The sequence below is a fragment of the Idiotropiscis lumnitzeri genome, chromosome 4, assembly GCF_059441095.1.
Source record: "Idiotropiscis lumnitzeri isolate Australia: NSW breed Sydney's pygmy pipehorse chromosome 4, RoL_Ilum_1.0, whole genome shotgun sequence".
Taxonomy (NCBI): Eukaryota; Metazoa; Chordata; class Actinopteri; order Syngnathiformes; family Syngnathidae; genus Idiotropiscis; species Idiotropiscis lumnitzeri.
In genome coordinates this window covers 13,471,488-13,489,897 of record NC_142394.1, presented here as the reverse complement: position 1 = coordinate 13,489,897, position 18,410 = coordinate 13,471,488, and the positions used below count along the sequence as shown (strand labels likewise).

Below are 18,410 nucleotides of genomic sequence, written 5' to 3'. Positions count from 1 at the left end.
TTATTTTTTTTTAATAAAAGGAGTTTCAGTGCATGTCATGGTACATCCACAAGACAACCACTGGGTTGGGAGATAACCACTCCACCACTGAGCTGTGCAGCTCCAATGTTGTCACTTTTGTCTCTTTATTTACCCACTGACATCACGTGGCAGCTCCGATTTATCTGCAATTTTTTGTAACAAACTGGTGGTCCTTGGAAAGTTACGTTCCTACAGCGACACGAGTCATGTACATAAGTCAAAAGGTACCGCAGTCTCTTGGCGTTGGTGCGTTTGACAATTACATTAAATATTTTTATGCAAATCACATTGAGCCCATCAATACAAAACAAAATTATGACAAACACTCGAATGGTTGTGATTGAGCTTCCCTTCTTGTGACAGGTGATGATGTATTTATATACGTAAATTAGTTATCTGTTTGTCCAGGACCTCGAAATATCTCTATCTATGTATTTAACATATTTGGAGTTTTTTTTCCATCGCATTACTCTTTTATTTTTGTTTAATTAAATACATTTTAATTGTATTTGTGGAATCCTGTTGAAGTGAAGTGGATTTTATGTACTACACAGATTGATTCATTGAGGACAGCAGACGTCTGGAAGGAAAGCATATTTTTCGTTTTATCTCTGTTGAGATTAGATATCGATTTTGCTCCTTCCCGGCTCCACAAAGCCACCCTCCCTTATTAGAAAGCCCCGCGGCCTCTAAGAGAAAATGTGGTGTCATTCAAGCCGGAAAAAAAAATCACATCTGCAGACATTAAACGAGAAGAATTGTTGCCCTTTAAATCCTCTGGTGTCTATTTGTTTATCCGAGTCCATAAATAAAAGCTGGGCCGACCCTCTAATTGTTTACGCCCTGTGACTGGTGTCATCTGTGTTTGAGTGATGGCTTTTGTGGTGTGTTTGTGTCACATGGAGCTCTGCAGCCACCAGGTGCTGACAGCTGACACAAGAACAATGCACACCCGACCGCACCGAAGTACTTGTGTAATGAGAGGCCCTTTAAAACAGTTTGTGCCGTTGTCCCTCAGATGAAACCCAATTGGGATGTCTAATCTGATCTAGCACTGAGCTCCACAGGTAGCAGCGTTAATGGCAAAAACAAGCACTGTGCAATTAATGGCTTGTTGAAATGATTGCACCATGAAGTCTGGACTTTTCTCATTCACTTGCAGGTGCCTTTGGGAATACTGTTGGAAGCGTGCCGTGTTTGCAGTGTGATTTTTAATCTCAGGTGTCATAATGTATGGGCTTCTCTGTGAGAGTCTGCACGACTTCATCAAGGAGTCTTACGGGGACGACGTTTGGAAGCTGGTCAGAGAGAGAGCAGATGTCAGATTGCATTCCTTTGTCACTCACCAGGTATTCTCTAAAATGTAATAACACAAATGTTGTGTTATTACATTATTATACACTGCGTGTGAAAATGGAATTGCCACACCATTGTGTGCATTGGGAATTTCTTTTCCAACTGAAATTTTCTCTGGCATATATATATATATATATATATATATATATATACACATTCTATAATTGCTATGTAAAAAAAAAAAAGAACCACTATGTTTGTCGGACTTGCCCCAAATACCCAGCGTTATCATAAGTAGTGGATTTTCTGGTGTATTTTTGTACTTGTAGGTGTACAGCGAGAGTGTGATTCCTCGCATTGCAAAGGCAGCCAGTGGGGTGACGGGAACGCCCTACAATGAGCTGATGAACTCTTGGGGTGTCTACTTCCTGGGATTTGTGGGGAAGTACGGCTATGACAGGATCCTCAAGGTAACCAACGACCTCATGTTCCAATTGTATGTTGACTATTTGTGGCGAAACCGACTGTACAAAAACCCTATTGAACTCTAAACTATGAAAATGTGTTGGCCTTTACAATGGAACACAATACATTTCATGATATCTGTTGATTTCCTAGTTCTGATTAAATAGGAAATAAGTGAATTAATTACTTCCAGGCTCGACTCGTCAAACCCTGATTAGCTATACAGTGAATGTGTTTTTCCTCCCGCATAACTACAAGATCTTAACCACTTTATAAATTCACCTAAAATAAAGTGGCTACTTACCTTTTGATATCTGTGACTCTCAAGCCCTTTTCACACTGCACTTAGCATGGTGAAAAGAGGTGATGACAAATCCATCGTGTACGGGGTGAGCGGAATGGTGCAGTGTGGCACGAGAACTTCTTCCGTGAAACGCCTTGAATGGCCGCTATAAAGTCAGAGCAGCAAACGAGCTGGTGGAGTGATTTAGTGCTATTTTGGCAGACTTAACCTCGGCATGAGTTCAAAGGAGGACGCTTTAATAAATGCGGTGTCTCAGTGTCCTGAGCTTTGGGACACATAAGAGATGACATGCATTGACACCGCACTCAGCAAAGGCCTTGCCTTTCTTTGGCAACAATGAAAGATGGTTCTTGTCCAAGTGCGGTGCGCTTCCCAATCCCGTCTAAATCAGCTGCTAATCGCCATGCTCACTTCCAAATATGGGCACGCTGGCAACTGGGGCGCTGTAATCTTGTGTAAAAGACTTAATGGAGAGGGACCAGTAGAGTGGACTAGTCACATTTTTTGTGTTCTATTAAAGCCTGCAGTATTTCATTATTTCTGTCTGTACTTTCTACTGAGCAGGCAGTTTCTTTGCCAATCTTGGCTAATTGCCACTCACTGTTCACTGTTCCTTTTGTAGTACCATCAGGACAAAACATAAAAAGCCAAAGAATAACAAAAACGCACTTTTGAACCTGATGTCAATAACTTTTGAGGCCTAAAGATTCATTCAACTTCCTATCCTGTCATTAAAGTTAAGCTAATCAAATTGTCTACTGAGATGCACAAGTGTAGTGGTTCGCAAACAGTAATTGACTTAAAGTTCACCTCAGTGGTGTGTTCACTTTGCAAAGTCATTGGGCAACAAATTGATTGAAAGACAGTTTTGAAATCAGAAGCCAGTCAGTAATTGTTCAACATTTCTTCAATATATTTTAAAAGGGGAGGATTGGTAACAAATAAATGGCAATATCGCATATCTGAATGTTATACGTGTGCTAGAAACAGGAAGCTGTCGCAAAAAATTTGCCCTTTGCGGGCCACATAAAATGAGGTTGCGGGCCAGATCTGGCCTTGAGTTCGACACCAGTGTTCTAAAGGCTTCCCACTGAGCATTTATTAAACATTATTTTAGTAAGGAAACACTCATTCTGCATGTATGTCGGAAAACAGCATACTAGTACATGCACCTGAACCTGCAGAGCAAGTAAATCAATTAAATGCTCAAGCGGCACGCAAAACGGTGGCCAATCCACAGTTGACAGTCTGTCCTCGGACAGCCGTGATTGGCTGCAGCCCCTTCTGGCCTCCTGGATAAAAATATGTGGACGGTTGGACTAAAACTGATGTTTCATTCATGTTTGTGCACTAAGGTGCTGGGCCGTCATGTCCGTGACTTTGTCAATGGTCTTGACAACCTCCATGAGTATCTGCGATTTAGCTACCCCAAGGTGCAGCCGCCAACCTTCTTCTGCCAGGAAGAATCCGCCACTGGAGTCACCCTCCACTACAGGTCAGAGAAACTGATGGAGTTGCATGCATTAGTCCTTCATTCTGAAGCATAAAAATATTTCAAACGCAGTCGCAGTGTGGAATTTGCTTGGGAAAGTAATGAGAGTGGCTCAGGCAGCATGTTCAATAATGGAACGTACAACCTGAACTTCATCTAATGAGGGGGACTCAGCGTGCTTATTGAATTCTGTTTCGCATTGTGATCTGCAGGAGTAAGCGCAAAGGCTACCTGCACTATGCCATGGGTCAACTGAGGCAGATGGGGAAGCAGTTCTATGACACTGACATCCATGTGGAGGTCTTGTCTGAGCAGATGGTCGGGGACTACTCCCATGTCACCATGAGGTAGGCGAGCACACCCGCAGACCGGGACAACATGCAAACACCTCCCAGAAAAGCTTTTGGCTCAGAGGCAGACGTGTTCACCGCTTGTACCACAATCCAGCCTGAAAGAAGAGAGCTTGGTGAAACTTGAATTTTACATCCCTTCATCGACCTGGAGCCTAACCCTGCTGACTTTTGGGTGCGAGGGGTTGTACATCCTGAACCGGTCACCAGCCAATTGACAAACATCCATTTACATCCTATGAACAATGAAGAGTCCAACCGCTTTTCAATTAGCTACTCAAACTGTCGCTAGAAAGGAAAATATGGTAGCGTGCACTAATATTTGTTTGTAGTCAAATATAATGTGATGGAAGTCGAGTCAGTCGTTTAACCGATGACATCAGTGATATTGTTTCGGCACATTTCAGCGTCTCCGACCTTTTTTGTGCCATTAACCGGTTCCACGTCTTTTCGACTGGCCAAGAAAAAAAAATCAATTTGCACTGAATATGCATGTTGCAAATAGTGGGAGCCCTGCACATGTCCAGTCTGACCACGCTACCATTTTGTTTTTAGTCAAATATTTCCACTCGCTATAGCAAAGCACAACCATGTTTTGTGACGCGACAAGTGTTCGACCGCAGATTTAAAAAGCGATTCACGCGTTGTGATGTTGGTGTCTATTCTATGAATAAAGCTCTTGTTATCACACAGCTATCGCCTTGGCTTCATTGGACATAACATGTTTCACTTTGCACCTCGGCCCTCATTCCATGATCCCGCTAGCGAAAGACTAACTTCTGTACTTTCCTCTCCGACCTGCAACGGCAGCAAAAAATATTTGACATCAAGCTTAACACCTCGATTCGGAGAAGTATATCCTTGCCTATCCTTGACAACGCTGTACTTTTCGTAAAAATGTTGTCTCCCTTCAGGCTGAACTTTGACAACTCCGCTTACCGCTACATCATGAAAGAGGATGAGGAAGAGCAAGAGATTCTGCCAATTACCTCTGATTTCTTCTTTGAGGTCTTTCCCTTCAACATCGTCTTCAGACAGGTAACAGCTGCACGCACGGATTCCAGTGATACACTAAAATGATGTATCATGCATAAGAAGCGACGCCTGAAATTGCTTTGAATCTCCAGGACATGGTGGTGCACAATGTTGGTTCGGGACTTTCTACAGTCTTCCCGGATTTAGATGGAAAGAAGATCAATGACGCTTTCTTGCTGGCTCGTCCCCTGGTGGAGTTCACTTGGAACATGGTGATTTAGCTCTTCCCATGATGATGCCACACCGAATAAAGTGGCAATTTTGGAATTGTCTGTAACGCATTTCATGGACAACCAGGCTGCAATGTACAACAAGTGCTGTGTGTGTTTATTTTGTGGGTTTCTAGATCATCTCCCATCCCAACAACTTGTTTGAGATCATGTCCAAGGAACCTGTGAAAAGAGAGAGGAATCTCCACAATCGAGTCCAGAGTAAGAGTGGAAGCCATGTAAACATTCGCATTTACAATTGCCACAAGATGGTGACAAAGTACGACTTTTGTGTAAATGAATCTTCTCAGCTCAATCCAACATAGTTCTTGGGTACCAAGATGCCACAACATAGTAACAAAGCCCGTTTTGTCAGTTTGAAGCCCCTCAAATCACTTCAACACAGCTCCTTGGCACGAAGATGAACACAAGTCTTTTATTGCTACACTACGATTCTCCTTCCGCTGCATAAGAAAGTGTGTCCAAATCTTTGACTTGTCGGGATTCACTGTCCTAAACTGACAGGGCCTTCACGACTTTTCTCTGAAACTCCATCTTGTACTCTACAGATTCTGACTATGAAAATGCCAATCGCTCAGCTGATGTGGACGTGGAGCTCATGGCTTTTCAGTCCATTATTGGAGACGATTACAAAGGTTTGGACCTCCTTGTTTGGGACAGAACAAGACAGAAAAAACTCTTTCGGGACGTCAAACATTTCATCGTGCTCCTATTTTAGATGGCAACAGCGCCAATGCCATGGAGAGCTGGGGCGACGGGAGCCGATGCCTGAGACTGAAAGGACAAATGCGATACATGCCCGAGTGGGAGTCTATCATCTTTCTTGGAACGCCTGTGTAAGAATTACATTGACGCACATCTCGTCTACACAAACAGGTGCACACTCAAGGACAAAACCCCTCGTGAATACTTTTCAGCTTGCAAAGCGAAACATTAAGTGCAAAGAGCGCTACAGTGACTGTGCAAATAAAAGGCTCGGCACTGAATCAGTTCAGGGGCCCATTGGAGCGGCTCTCACCATGCATGAAATGAAGTGCTAATTAGCTTGTAATCAGACAGCGCGGCTCTTGTGAGCCTAATGGGAACTCATTTGCAACAGAGAGCGTTTTCTTTTTCCACAGAGAACATTACCAAAACATCCACATCCTTCTATAAAACAGATTTTGTTTTGATGAAGTGAGCTCAGCCTGCATTGAAGCAGTAATGAGCATTAGACTGTTTTCAAGTCTCTACAGGGTAAAGCATAGCATTTGAGCTATGCTGGAAACAAAACAAAAGAACGTTAATGTTATGCGAAAACACGTTAAGAGTGACTTTTACAACCGAGAATGTAATTATTTTTAGACCAGTGTGACCTGTAAAACTCAATTGACTTGAAAAGATCTTTGAGGGGAAGTAAAAATAAAGAATGACAATCCTGCGGTTGCACATGTGTGCACACTCACAGTGTTGATGTGGCACATTCAAACTAATGGCGAATGAAAATCATCACACACCTGTCACCTTTTAAAATGCCAAATAAATTTCAGATAAGGCTTTCCAGACTTTTTCTTTGCTTTATGTCATTAGCTTGAAGGTTTTATGCTAACACGGACTTCTATTTTGAACTGTTCATAATTCTTTCTATAAGACCTCAATTCCAACCGAAGGCAAAAAATGGCATGATACTGCCACCACCATATTTTGACCAATTTGAATTTCCAGCTCAGTTTAATCAGACTGTCACATAAGATCTGGACAAGCTGAGCAGTTCAAAATAGAAGGCAGGCCAAAACCTTCAGCCTTCATTGACAAAAAGCAAAAAAGTCAGGAAAAGCTTACTTGAATATCTGAAATGGATTTGGGTATAATTGGTGACGTTTTAAATGCTGGCAGGTGACCCTTTAACATCAGCGTGAATATGATTACGGTATTTGGTTCTGAACACAGCCACATACCAGTTAAGAGGGTGTGCGCACATGTGCAAAAACATTTTCTCAGTTGCTTTGTTTTATTTTTACCTTGAACGTTTTGGGGAAAAAAAATGATGAAAATTTAGTTTTACAAGTCATTTATTTTAGTCTCATTTTTTGAGTCACCTGACAATAGCCGGGGTGTTTTTATATTCACTGAATGTATATTTAGACTGGGAAGGCTGCGCTTCACCCTATGAAGAAGGCATAATATGAATTGAAAATAGGACAGTGTCACGATCACATGGTTCTACTCTCGTACAATGAGGCTCATTTTCCAGTTTCATTTCGTCCATCTGCCCCTCGTCTTTAATTTTGTTTGCGTGCATGGACAGGATGGAGAGCCTGAGTGCTATGTTTAAAACTGGACTGTACATCAATGACCTGAGCATGCACGACTCCAGCAGAGATTTGGTGCTGGCAGGCACACAGCAGTCGGAGGAGCTGAAAAGAGCACTCATACAGGTTCCCACTTTGAAAAAACAAACAAAAAAAAAAACAAACAACACGCTACATGTCATACCTGTTGTGGCTCTGCAATCTTTATTTATTACTGCGCATAATGTAGTACTGTGTACTGTAATCCGGTTTACTGTCTGAATACAGGAGCAAAAGAAGTCCAGCAAGCTAGAAGAGAGCATGAAGATGCTGGACTACGAGATGAAAAAGACAGATGACCTCCTTTACCGAATGATTCCCAAGCCGGTTGCAAAGAGGCTTCGCAAAGGAGAGCCAGCTGTGAACACTTGTGAGGTCAGCAATGGAGAACAAAAAGCACTTTCTGGTTGCATGACGCACATCGACATTCAAGTCATTTTAGGCAAATAATTTCCCCAGAGTTACAATTAAATAAATAATGTGAACGCTAGCAAGCGCAGATCACATGCAATGTGCCAAAACACAGTAACAAATGCTTCATCACAAAAGTTCATTGCTCCTCTTTAGCTCACTTTCATCCATCCAGGCTTTGCTTTATTTTTAGCGCTGGTTCTAAATAAAGATAATATCCAATTTAGCATCTGTCACTATGGTTAATCATTTTTTTGTACAGTAGTAGGCTAAAACATTAGGTACACTAGCATGGAGCTAACATGACATATAACATTTCATAACATGAAGATTCCACGCATAAGAAAATATTAACTTCACTGTTTAATTTCGCACTTGACAGGAAACATCGATACTATTCGTTAGCATTTAGATGTTAAAGATATTTTTCTACAATTTCCATCACTGTGTATTAATGACCTTATTCTGAATTTACTGTGGGGCACGGTGGACAACTGGTTAGCATGTACGTCTCGCAGTTCACAAGTGCAGGGTTCCATCCTGGGCTGTGGACTTTCTGTGTGGAGTGCGCATGTTCTCCCTGTGCGTGTGTGGGTTTTCTCTGGGTATTCCGGTTTCCTCCCACATTCCAAAGACGTGCATGGTAAGTTGATTGGACACGCTAAATTGCGATTGTCAGCGTGAATGGTTGTTCGTCTCTGTGTGCCCTGCGATTAGCTGGCGATCAGTTCAGGGTGTACCCCGCCTACTGCCCGAAGACAACTGGGATAGGCTCCAGCACACCCGCGATCCTCATGTGGAGAAGCGGCTTGGATAATGGATGGATGAATTTACCGTGTTTCTTCCAGGTGTTCCCAGATGTGACCATTCTTTTCAGCGACGTGGTGGGATTCACTCGCATTTGCAGCCACATCACTCCGTTGCAGGTGGTGTCCATGCTCAACACTATGTACACTTTGTTTGACACACTCAGCGAGAAGCACAGAGTCTTCAAGGTACGTGCATATATTCCTCGGTTTGCTAGTATCTTGTGAGTTTTTGTACGCTGAAGTCAAGTGTGTCGCCTTGCAAGGTTGAGACCATCGGAGATGCATACATGGTGGTCGCGGGGGCTCCGGAGAAGACCAAGTATCACGCCCATAACATTTGTGACATGGCATTGGACATGGTGCGCTCCATTGATCACTTGAAAGATCCTTCAAATGGAAACAACATCCAGATTCGTGTTGGTGGGTCGGAGTTCACGCCTATGCTGGTGTTAGACCAAATAATTTACAGGTGTCAAAGTCAAGGCCTGCGGGCCAGATCCAGCCCTCCACGCCAAAATTTGTGAGTTCCATGTGTTCCAAATCATCTGCGATATAATTGATAATAATCAAACAATTATGTAATATGGACCGATTATTAGGCTTCCCACATAGGGAGAAGAAGCTGAAGTGGCCACACACCTCGTTTATAAGCAAATATCGTGCAGCTCAGCCTCTGCCTCGCCGATGTGTGGGCGATATAATTTTTGGCACGACGTCAAACTTGTTAACTCATTTGAAACAGCATATGTGAATATCAGCGCAGCGTGAGAAAAAAGACGAGAAAAAAGAAGTTGCACAGTTCAAATGCATCTTCCAGGGGCATTTAAAGGAGCTTCTCCCGGGCTCTTTAGAAAGAAGCAAAAGCAATAACAAATGCCAGTGGTGATTTATCGGACTATAATTCAGACTGTTCAAAGTGTTACCATTGCATCCTTCATCCCCTAAAAAGAAGACAAATTAGTGACTGTGCACTTTCCTAATAAGAACATAATTAATCTGTTTGATGTTTCATTTTAAAAGTCATTACAGGTTGTTCTGTTTGTACAAAAGATGAGGTCCATACTGAATCATGTTTTTTTTTTCAGTTTTATCCTTAGTGATTATACATTTATGAGGTTTCAGTTCATAACCAGCCCCCTGAGTGCGACCATAACTACAATGAGGCCTGTGATGAAAACAAGTCTTACATAAATGGGCCCGCTTTGTTGTGGCTGCAGGCATCCACTCTGGCATGGTGGTAGCAGGTGTGGTCGGACACAAAATGCCCCGTTACGGTCTGCATGGCGACACAGTCCACACGGCGTCTGCCATGGAGAGCAACGGAAAGGTGAGGGCAGAAAAAAAAATGAACTCTGCAATTCATAAAGTCACCAGTTCACATTTGCCAGAAGATGGCGAAAGACCAAGAGCTCTGTATGTTCAGGAGAAGTAAAGTTTAACCTGGGTTGTTAGCGGAAGTTCGCTGCATGTGCATGTACATGCACACTTCTGGCGATTTATTTGTCAAAATGAAATAACCTGAAAGGCGTTTATTTAAAAACAAAACATTACTCTTTGTAATTATTTCCCCCCTTTTTTTTTTTTATATGTGAGGTTTATTAGCAATTGGCAAACCAGCTTAATGATATATTAGTGTCACCAACTGAAATTGCCCTTCTACTGCAGAGCAAACTTTGTAAATTAGTGCAGGCCAGATGGTATGGAATTTGCTGCCACCATCTAACAATTGGACTCTGTAGCACATTCTTGCCTCGGATTTTTGCTTTTATCCCAAGACAAAAAAGAAATTGGTCAAACAACAGGTCGAAGCAGTCCTATTTTAATGCAGCTCTGTATCGGCCAAGGGTCACCAAAATAATGTCCAAAGGCAACATGTAGCCCCCATGGACCTATATTCATAGCCCACGGGCCTGGTCTACGAATACCTTACCAGTGATGGGACATTGTAATTTCCTTGGAATGTTCCCTAAATGTAAACATTGGATCTCAGCATTCAAAGTAGGGGTGACTGAAAAAAATAAAAGTAATGGATCAAGAATGTATTTACCTTTGTTTGTCTTCATCAGGAAATGCATATCCAGCTCAGCAGCGCCACCTATGAGCACCTGAAAGGAAGCCACTTTATTTTTGAAAGGAGGGGCACCATTACCATCAAGGTTGGAGTCAAAACAAGACATACCACATAAATTGTGGCTGTACTGTAATTTTGCGCTTTGACAACATAATTAATTGCTGCAGGACATGTGAATAGCACAGTGGGATAATGCGTCGGCAGTAAATAAATGTTATCTGCATGCACAAAACCTTCCCTGAGGCTACAGCTGGTACAAATGGAATACGTGCAAACCAACAAAAATAACTGGCAATGTTTTGGCTGTGGGCAGCGAACATATTTAGCATTTCGAGTCTGTAAGTGTCGCCTGCTTGCTTTTCTTTTTCTCCGCGAGTCTGACTTGTGTAGAATACATTTGATGATAATGCCAGCAACGTTTCTCCCAAAGCAGCCGTCAGGAAGAATCTTAAGAAAAGTTTGTATTCATTTATTTATTTATTTGTACTTCCTTTCACGAGACAACTTGTCCTATGAATGTTTAAATATAGGAACAGCAAAGGTTGTTTTTCCAGGAAGGAACCATACTTGGTTACCTCAGTAAAGTGCCCAAATCAGACCATGCTTTCAATTGGTTTCTTATTAAGTAGATTGTCACCCTCTAATCATCATTATTTTAGCCAGGTGACGATAAGACTAATTTTTTTTTAGTTTTGTCTGTTTTATTTCCAGCAAGAGGAAAATAGCCATTCAACCAATACTTTCTCCCGTCCTTCAGGGCAATGTTGAGATTGAGACCTACTGGCTGAAAGGTAAGCGGGACAAAGACGGAAACGCCCAAGCGGCGTGTCCTCAATTCGATACCCAAACCATCAGTAAGGCCATCAGCAAAGCCACCATCACTGAGGTCATCACTGAGGGAGACGAGGAGGGACTGGTAGGAATGTCACAAAATTGTACTTGAGTCTGCAGAGCGAAGTGGACGAAAGCGACTGAACTGCCGCATAGTGTACAGTGTGAAACGAGTAGGGTGTACCACTAGTCGCTGGTACATGGCGTCACAAGGTCGCAAGTGAAACAGACAATCAAAAATGCACATACAAGATTGCCTGGTTTTCAGCACAAGTGACACCTACACTTTATATTGTGTTTCACAAAAACAGTAGTAAAAAAAGTACATTTAGAATTAAATATGTACCCATTGCTAGAAAGCAAAGCGTGAGGAGTCTCTGATGCCAAAAGGCACATGTGCAGTCACTGATTGGGGTGATTGATCATTGCCAACAGTGTCTCAAAACATCCACACTCTTGTAATCCTCACAGGCCATCAACTACTTTCTTGACAATCACACCATGTTTTTGTGGTTCAGTAGAAATTCTATGTGGAGCGTCAGAATTTGTTACACGGTCAAAGTGTTTTTGTTGCATCATGTTGGGCGATTGTGCTCAGATCCCAACTGTAATTTTTTTCTTTTTCCAAGGTCGACTTCAGTTGCTTTTGGCCTTTCGACCTTACTCGACTGGCAAAGAAGTTTGAGGATATTGAATTTTTGGGTGAAATTTCAGGATTCATTTTGTGTAATGAGTACAGAAACAGTTGAACACGTGAATTCAAAAGTTTAGAGAAGATCAAATGACTGTAAAGGTTATATTGCAGATTTGGTTTATCCTGAAATTGAACCTGAAAACTGAACATCCTTAATTTTGTGTGTAAATGTGGACTTACTCATTTACTTTCTTTGTGAGAACTGCTTTGGACTTTGTATTCTTGCTTCCAGGTTTTCCCGCTAGTGCCAGGCGAAGACGAGGATGATGTCAAATCTATTCATTCTCATCGCATCAAGATGGAGAATTCAGGACATTCTCTGGAGGAGTCCGTGGAAGAATGTCGGGTGGAGGAGATGTCCGTTCATAAGGTATACCTGAAAAGTAGTTTGCCTAAGTTTTGTTGATTTTATTTTATTTTTTTTTTGGTCAAAATCACAATTTGTCTCCTCGTATTATCAGTCCCATTACAAAGACACGTTGCATGACTGCTCGGAGGACGCTCACCTGGAGCTGGAGTCACCAGAGTGTGATGGCAGAGATTCCATGATGGAGTCACGTGACAACTCCTGCGATTCCCGCTGCTCCAAGAGTGCCATGTGTTCAGTGTCCTGAGCTGGTACACAATAAAATGGACAAGCTAGCTGATGCCATAGACAGTAATCGACTCTTTGTTCATGTGACTTAAAACACTGAATGTGACCCGTTGTTTAAACGATACATTTGCTTTTTACCTTTTGGTCTGTTGATGCTTGACGTGTGAAGTTAACACATTACAACTTCACCTCAAGGCATTCGGGGGATTTTTTCCACTGTACGCGTTCACTGCTATGTGGGTCAGTAGATGTTTTTTTTGTTTTTTTCTTGCAGTGTTGCACGCTGTAGCTAGAATTGAATGGCCTTGTCCGTTCTCTTTCGCAATGTTCCCGTAGCAACAAGCTAGAAATAAAGCAAGTTGACTTCAAAGGTGTGTGCAAACCTGACCTGTTTGTTATTGTTTATTTTAACACTCTACATTTTGCAACGTACACTCATGCATGAAAGCTATTGTGTGACATAATAACGTAATAGCGGAAAAAAAGTTAAAACTATGTATATAAATGTCATTGAACAGATAAAATAAATACTAGAATAATCAGGACCAAACTGTACACCCTCATGGATGCCACTTCCTCTGTTGAAATGTGTCTCTTAAAAAATCTGTTAAAAAGCACAACCTCATGTAAGGTAATCTGGTACATATTACATAAATAACATATTATAGGATAACATTAAAAAACACCACCAATACAGCATAATGTAGTATAATCCAAATATAACGCAAAGTAGCATTACACAAAGTGGCTCAATGCAACTTAGCGCAACAATGTAACAGTGTAGTGTAACATTCCATAGCATGATACAGTATATCACAACAGCAAAACGCAAAGTATTTAATGCATATTATAGCTGCAAAGTAGCAGAATGCAATGTAGTGTAACATTAAAAAGCGTAATGCCAACGTATTGTAACGTAACAGCATGACACAATGTAGCGTTACGCAACGTAACGCAACATTGCGCAACTCGACGTAGCATAACACAATCTAGTGCGATGCAATGTAGCGTAACGCAACGTAGCATAATGCAATTTAGTGTAACACAACCTAGTGAAACGTAGGGTTGTGTAATCCACAGATCTGGGCAGTCCGTCCCAGGGGCGGAACGGTTCCGGCCCTCTGGCCAGGACGGAGGCCCATTTTTGGGGCGGAGACTGACAAATTTTAAAAACAGGGTTTAATTACAAAACACTTTTTTTTGTGGCCGGAACGGGGTTGGGGCACGACAATTTGTATGAAAAAAGGCCGGAGGGTCGACGCTGGAACTGTACAGAGATTGTGGCCCGAGGCTGGGGGACTGACCAGCATAAAAGGGTCACGTGCCCAGCTCTGGTAGACACTGTAATGTTACATAACAATATTTAAGGTAACACAATGGAACCCACTATAATGTAAATAAAACATAAACCTTAACAACATAACCAAAATAAATAAGGAATATAATTTAGACATGATTTAATAATTTGTCAATTTAATTAACCCTGTAAAAGGTTTAAATACAATTAACAATTGAGCAAAAAGTATTTAAATGAACCAATTTAAAATAATGTTACATTTTCTTTCATTTTAACTTTGCATGTACTTCAGGGCGAGATAAAGCACTTATGAATAATTTTGTGATTTTGTATCGAACACTTGTGTGCTTTACATAATTTCACACATATATTGTATTTTTTGGCACATCATGTATATGCCATTAAACACAATCAAGTGATGCCAGTCAGATGTGATTCCCAATTGACAGGCCTTCAGTCGAGGTGCGCTTAAAGGTGGCATCCTCACGATCTGGGCTGCTTCTGGTGCCGCTGTTGGACTCTGTTGACGTCGACGTGATGGAGCAGTGGAAACAGAAAGCATAGAAGAACGCCAGGAGGAGCAGAAGGCAGACGGCGCAGAAAATCACCACAATCACGACGGTGTGCACTTGCATGTGCGCCTCCTCCCACGGAAGCTGTGTAGTGGATATCTGGGGGCGAAAGGTCATCTGTGCGGGATTGCGACTGCCTGGTGCCATTAATGTGGGCATCGGGAGGGTGACTCGTGGCATGACTGGAGTCCTACAACAAAAATAAAATGGCCTGTTGAACATGTACCCTTCACTGACATTGTTCATCATAAACAAGGCATGTTGAAATAGTACAGTATATTTAAAATCCAAAGGGCACAGGATGTCTTTTTGTTCTTACCGATGCGCTTGTGTTTTGATCCAGTCTGTCAGGGTGTCTTCTTTTGAGGAGTGCGGCTGCGATTAAGGGACAGCCGTACAAAGGGAAGGAGGTGGGACAGGGGGCGCCTGGAGGAGAGAGGGAGACGGTGGATGGAGAATAACAAGGAGGGTTGCCATGGAAACACGTGTGACAATGTGACATCACACATTGATTCAGAGTGTTTCAGAGATCCATCCTTTTTCTGGATGGCTTGCATCAGCGGATTTTGGGCGAAAGGCAACATATAAAAAAACAAACAAAAAAAAAAACGAGCGTACAATTTACAATCTTTCCTGAATGTAACGTCTTTGGACAAAACCCATACAAGCAGAGGGACAAAGTGTACACGAAATTCAAACCCAAAACCTCTGCGAGGCAGAGGTGCTAACCGCTTGAGCATTTGATCCAGTATAACTTCTCTTACACTGCCACCTGTTGGTTGAATAAGCACCACTGAACAAAGCAGTGTGCTTTCACGCTCCAAATGGTTCCCACCACCTCCTGCAGAGTCCTTCAACAGATAATACCGCCCACGGAATGTTCACGGATTGCTTTCTACTTTGTGTTGCCATGGAGAATTTCACCACATACAGTATATTATGCCAAAATGTGCCCCGCCCTCCCCATATATCAAGAAAGAAGTCATCACTTCATTTGGAGGCAAGCCAACCAAATCTGATGTGGTGTTCAAGTGCTTTCAGATGTCTAATGACATCGCCGCATGATAGCAACAAAAGATCCATTCAATTTGAGCTTTGACAGCCAAATGGAAGTTTCAGCAAACATCAGGGTCAAACTCAAATATATATGGTCTGGGTGGGCCTCTGGACAGATTTGAGGGGGGCTTTGTAACGTAACAATTGCTCTGCAGATCACAGCAATGAAAGTGAAGGAGAATGACCTGAAAGTTTTGTGCTTATGAAGAACAATTTTGTATGAGGGCACGTGAGGGACATCATTTAGGATTATCTCTCATTCAAAATACTTAATTGCTCTCATACACGTTCATAAAACGTACAACTGATTTTTTCACTTATACCACAACAATGCTCTCATACACACCACTGAATATTTTTTCACTCATATACACAACTGAAAGATATACACACACAACTAAAATGCACTCATTTTTTGCATATATTACGCAAACACTGTTAAACACAATACTGAAATGCTCTCATCCACATACTGAAATGATGAAAAAGACTCTCATGCAAACCACTACTATATGTTTGGGGCCATTGGCACACCGGACTACTAGGCTCAATATATTTCAATAAACAACTTCCATAGATCTCTTAATTGGAAATTTCAAACTCAAGTATGCTCTCCATCTGTCATTGTGAAACGAATACTTTTTAAACAATTTTTATATGAATAATATGTGTATATATAAAAATAGTTTTTTATGAAGATGCCAATTTCGTAATTGTTGAGTGTAATAATCGTAATCGTTATTGAATTTCGATTAACTGCACAGCCTTAGTGTGTATGAGATATTTGTGATGTGAGAAGTAATCTAACATCCCCCAGTAAAAACGAGACACAGCAAGGGCGCACATGCATTCATCGTTCAGTCAATTATTTGAAAGGAAGCTTCATGACGACAGCTCATTTATTTATTGTTGCCATCATTCCATTGTATGTCCATCGACACTCATGGGCCACTTTATTAGGTATGCCAATGAGATCAAATACAAGGACATTTTGATTTACACTGCTAAGAGCAAGTATGTTATTATCCTTGTGGTTTGTAATGTAGTTTTGCACTTCTTCGAATAAAAAAGTAGTATTGTTGTCCCTGTGAATCACTAGTAAACCCAAAATACCTTTTACCCATTCCTTCAAACCCACAAATGACATATTATTGTAAAACAAACTTCTAACTCATTTTCACTGAGCAGGAAATATGTTGCTATGTTGTTTTTATTTTGGTTATGATTAAGTGTGATATAACAAGGCAGCAGACAGAACAAGTGGTTAACACATCCGCCTCACAGGTCTGAGGTTGAGGATTTGAAACTTCCTGTTTGGAGTTTGCTCCGTGCTTTCATATGTTTTCCCCGGCATCTCTCACATTCCAAAAGCATACTGGTGTGAATGTGTGGGTGAAGGGATGTTTTTCAATTTGTGCTTTAAAATTGGCTGTCAACCGGTTCAGGGTATACCCTGCTTCTGGTAGTCAGCTGGGTAGGCTAAAGCTCACCCATGACCCCAGTGAGGAGAAGCGATACATGGGATGGCTGGATATCGTACCACATGGCTCATCATTTCAGATGAAGACTATTTGAGACTGATCAGAGATGAATATCCAAGAAGAAAACGAAGACGATCAAACATTTTATTGTCAAAAATCTCCAAAATACACATTACATCCACACTGAACTCCAACATGAATGGTAAAGACGGCTAACACAGTTAAGCATAGATTGCATAGTTTCACAGGATCACCAGACAAGGATTTTAGGAAGGAGCGGGCAGAAACATTTAGTAATGATAAACATTGCAGAAGTCTAATTTACTGATCATAACCTAAATCTTAATAGCAAGACGACTGTAAAAAGAAATTATTCACATCTGTATTGTGAGTATGAGTGAGTGTTTTTTTGACTTGATAATGCTAGTTGCCTGTTCATTGTTGCTTGGGTTCACTTCTTCTTATTCATGATGTTGTTGCAAATCCAGTTCATGCCGTCCTGTAGGAGAAGCAAAATAAGACCACAGTTCTCAGTCTGCACTCTCACAAAGCTTTGTAAGAGGAGAAATAACCAAAGCCAATGTCTCCAGCTGACCTGAACTCCTTCCCCGGACACGGCTGAGCAGGCCTGAATCTGCCACTCGCGGTCTCTGTACGTATGAAGGTTGAGTCCCTCGGCGATCTCGCTAGCCGGCGATGCTGTGGCCAAATCTTGCTTATTAGCAAAGACGAGCACCGGAACGCCCTTCAGGTTCTCCTCGTCTATCAGCTCGGATAACTCCTGCGGGCAAACCAGAAGTTAAACCGGGGGAGTTCTTCCTTTATCGCCACATTAAATATTTTGCCATCTCCCTGTAGTCACTTTTATTGTTGTTCAATTCAGTTAAAAAGCTTTATACTGAGCGTGTTTGTGCATTATATCTTGCCTTTACTGAAAATACGAGAACCACATTAAAAAAGAAAATCGATGATTTTTTTTCAGGCCCCCACATTTTGGTCAAGCCCCCCGCCCCCCTTAACCGCAGGAGAGAAACATCTTGGCAAGCGTGCCTGCTGGGAACTGTATGAAC

The 18,410-nt window shown here is 41.8% G+C and overlaps 3 protein-coding genes across 4 annotated transcripts in view; 1 reads left to right on the top strand and 2 right to left on the bottom strand.

Moving 5' to 3' along the window:
* Window positions 1-1,024: 1,024 nt before the first annotated feature.
* On the top strand, window positions 1,025-13,304 carry LOC148338204 (soluble guanylate cyclase 88E-like). The gene is made up of 19 exons (XM_088292482.1): window positions 1,025-1,088; window positions 1,184-1,370; window positions 1,647-1,787; window positions 3,442-3,581; window positions 3,791-3,925; window positions 4,843-4,966; window positions 5,056-5,175; window positions 5,310-5,394; window positions 5,742-5,828; window positions 5,912-6,029; window positions 7,481-7,610; window positions 7,752-7,898; window positions 8,783-8,929; window positions 9,007-9,163; window positions 9,961-10,070; window positions 10,810-10,899; window positions 11,572-11,730; window positions 12,572-12,709; window positions 12,801-13,304. The coding sequence occupies exons 2-19, from the start codon at window positions 1,251-1,253 to the stop codon at window positions 12,951-12,953; spliced, it is 2,301 nt and encodes a 766-aa protein (XP_088148608.1). The 5' UTR covers window positions 1,025-1,088; window positions 1,184-1,250; the 3' UTR covers window positions 12,954-13,304.
* LOC148338202 (uncharacterized) overlaps window positions 12,559-18,410 on the bottom strand; it is a 13,940-nt gene continuing 8,088 nt past the window's right edge. Inside the window, exons 2-5 of one of the 2 annotated variants that reach the window (XR_015842775.1) lie at window positions 15,123-15,229; window positions 13,073-14,993; window positions 12,846-12,954; window positions 12,559-12,715 (exon numbers count right to left, since the gene is read on the bottom strand). Coding sequence is in view for 1 of the 2 variants with exons in the window: in XM_088292487.1 (XP_088148613.1) it covers window positions 14,715-14,993; window positions 15,123-15,229 (386 nt within the window). In the remaining variant the exon portion in view is untranslated. Of the gene's footprint in view, window positions 12,716-12,845; window positions 12,955-13,072; window positions 14,994-15,122; window positions 15,230-18,410 lie in introns of those variants that run through there. The other variant, XM_088292487.1, reaches the window with a different exon arrangement.
* Window positions 17,471-18,410, bottom strand: part of arl3l1 (ADP ribosylation factor like GTPase 3, like 1) — a 4,696-nt gene continuing 3,756 nt past the window's right edge. The window contains exons 5-6 of the mRNA XM_088292486.1: window positions 17,936-18,121; window positions 17,471-17,839 (exon numbers count right to left, since the gene is read on the bottom strand). Of these exons, the coding sequence (XP_088148612.1) occupies window positions 17,792-17,839; window positions 17,936-18,121 (234 nt within the window). The 3' untranslated portion in view covers window positions 17,471-17,791. The remainder of the gene's footprint in view (window positions 17,840-17,935; window positions 18,122-18,410) is intronic.

Bases quoted from the DNA above. Each gene is read 5' to 3' on its own strand.
- LOC148338204 (XM_088292482.1), top strand. From the start codon at position 1,251: ATGTATGGGCTTCTCTGTGAGAGTCTGCACGACTTCATCAAGGAGTCT. The intron at 1,371-1,646 runs GTATTCTCTAAA...TTGTACTTGTAG, and splicing joins ATTCCTTTGTCACTCACCAG to GTGTACAGCGAGAGTGTGAT. The intron at 5,176-5,309 runs GTGATTTAGCTC...GTGGGTTTCTAG, and splicing joins TGGAGTTCACTTGGAACATG to ATCATCTCCCATCCCAACAA.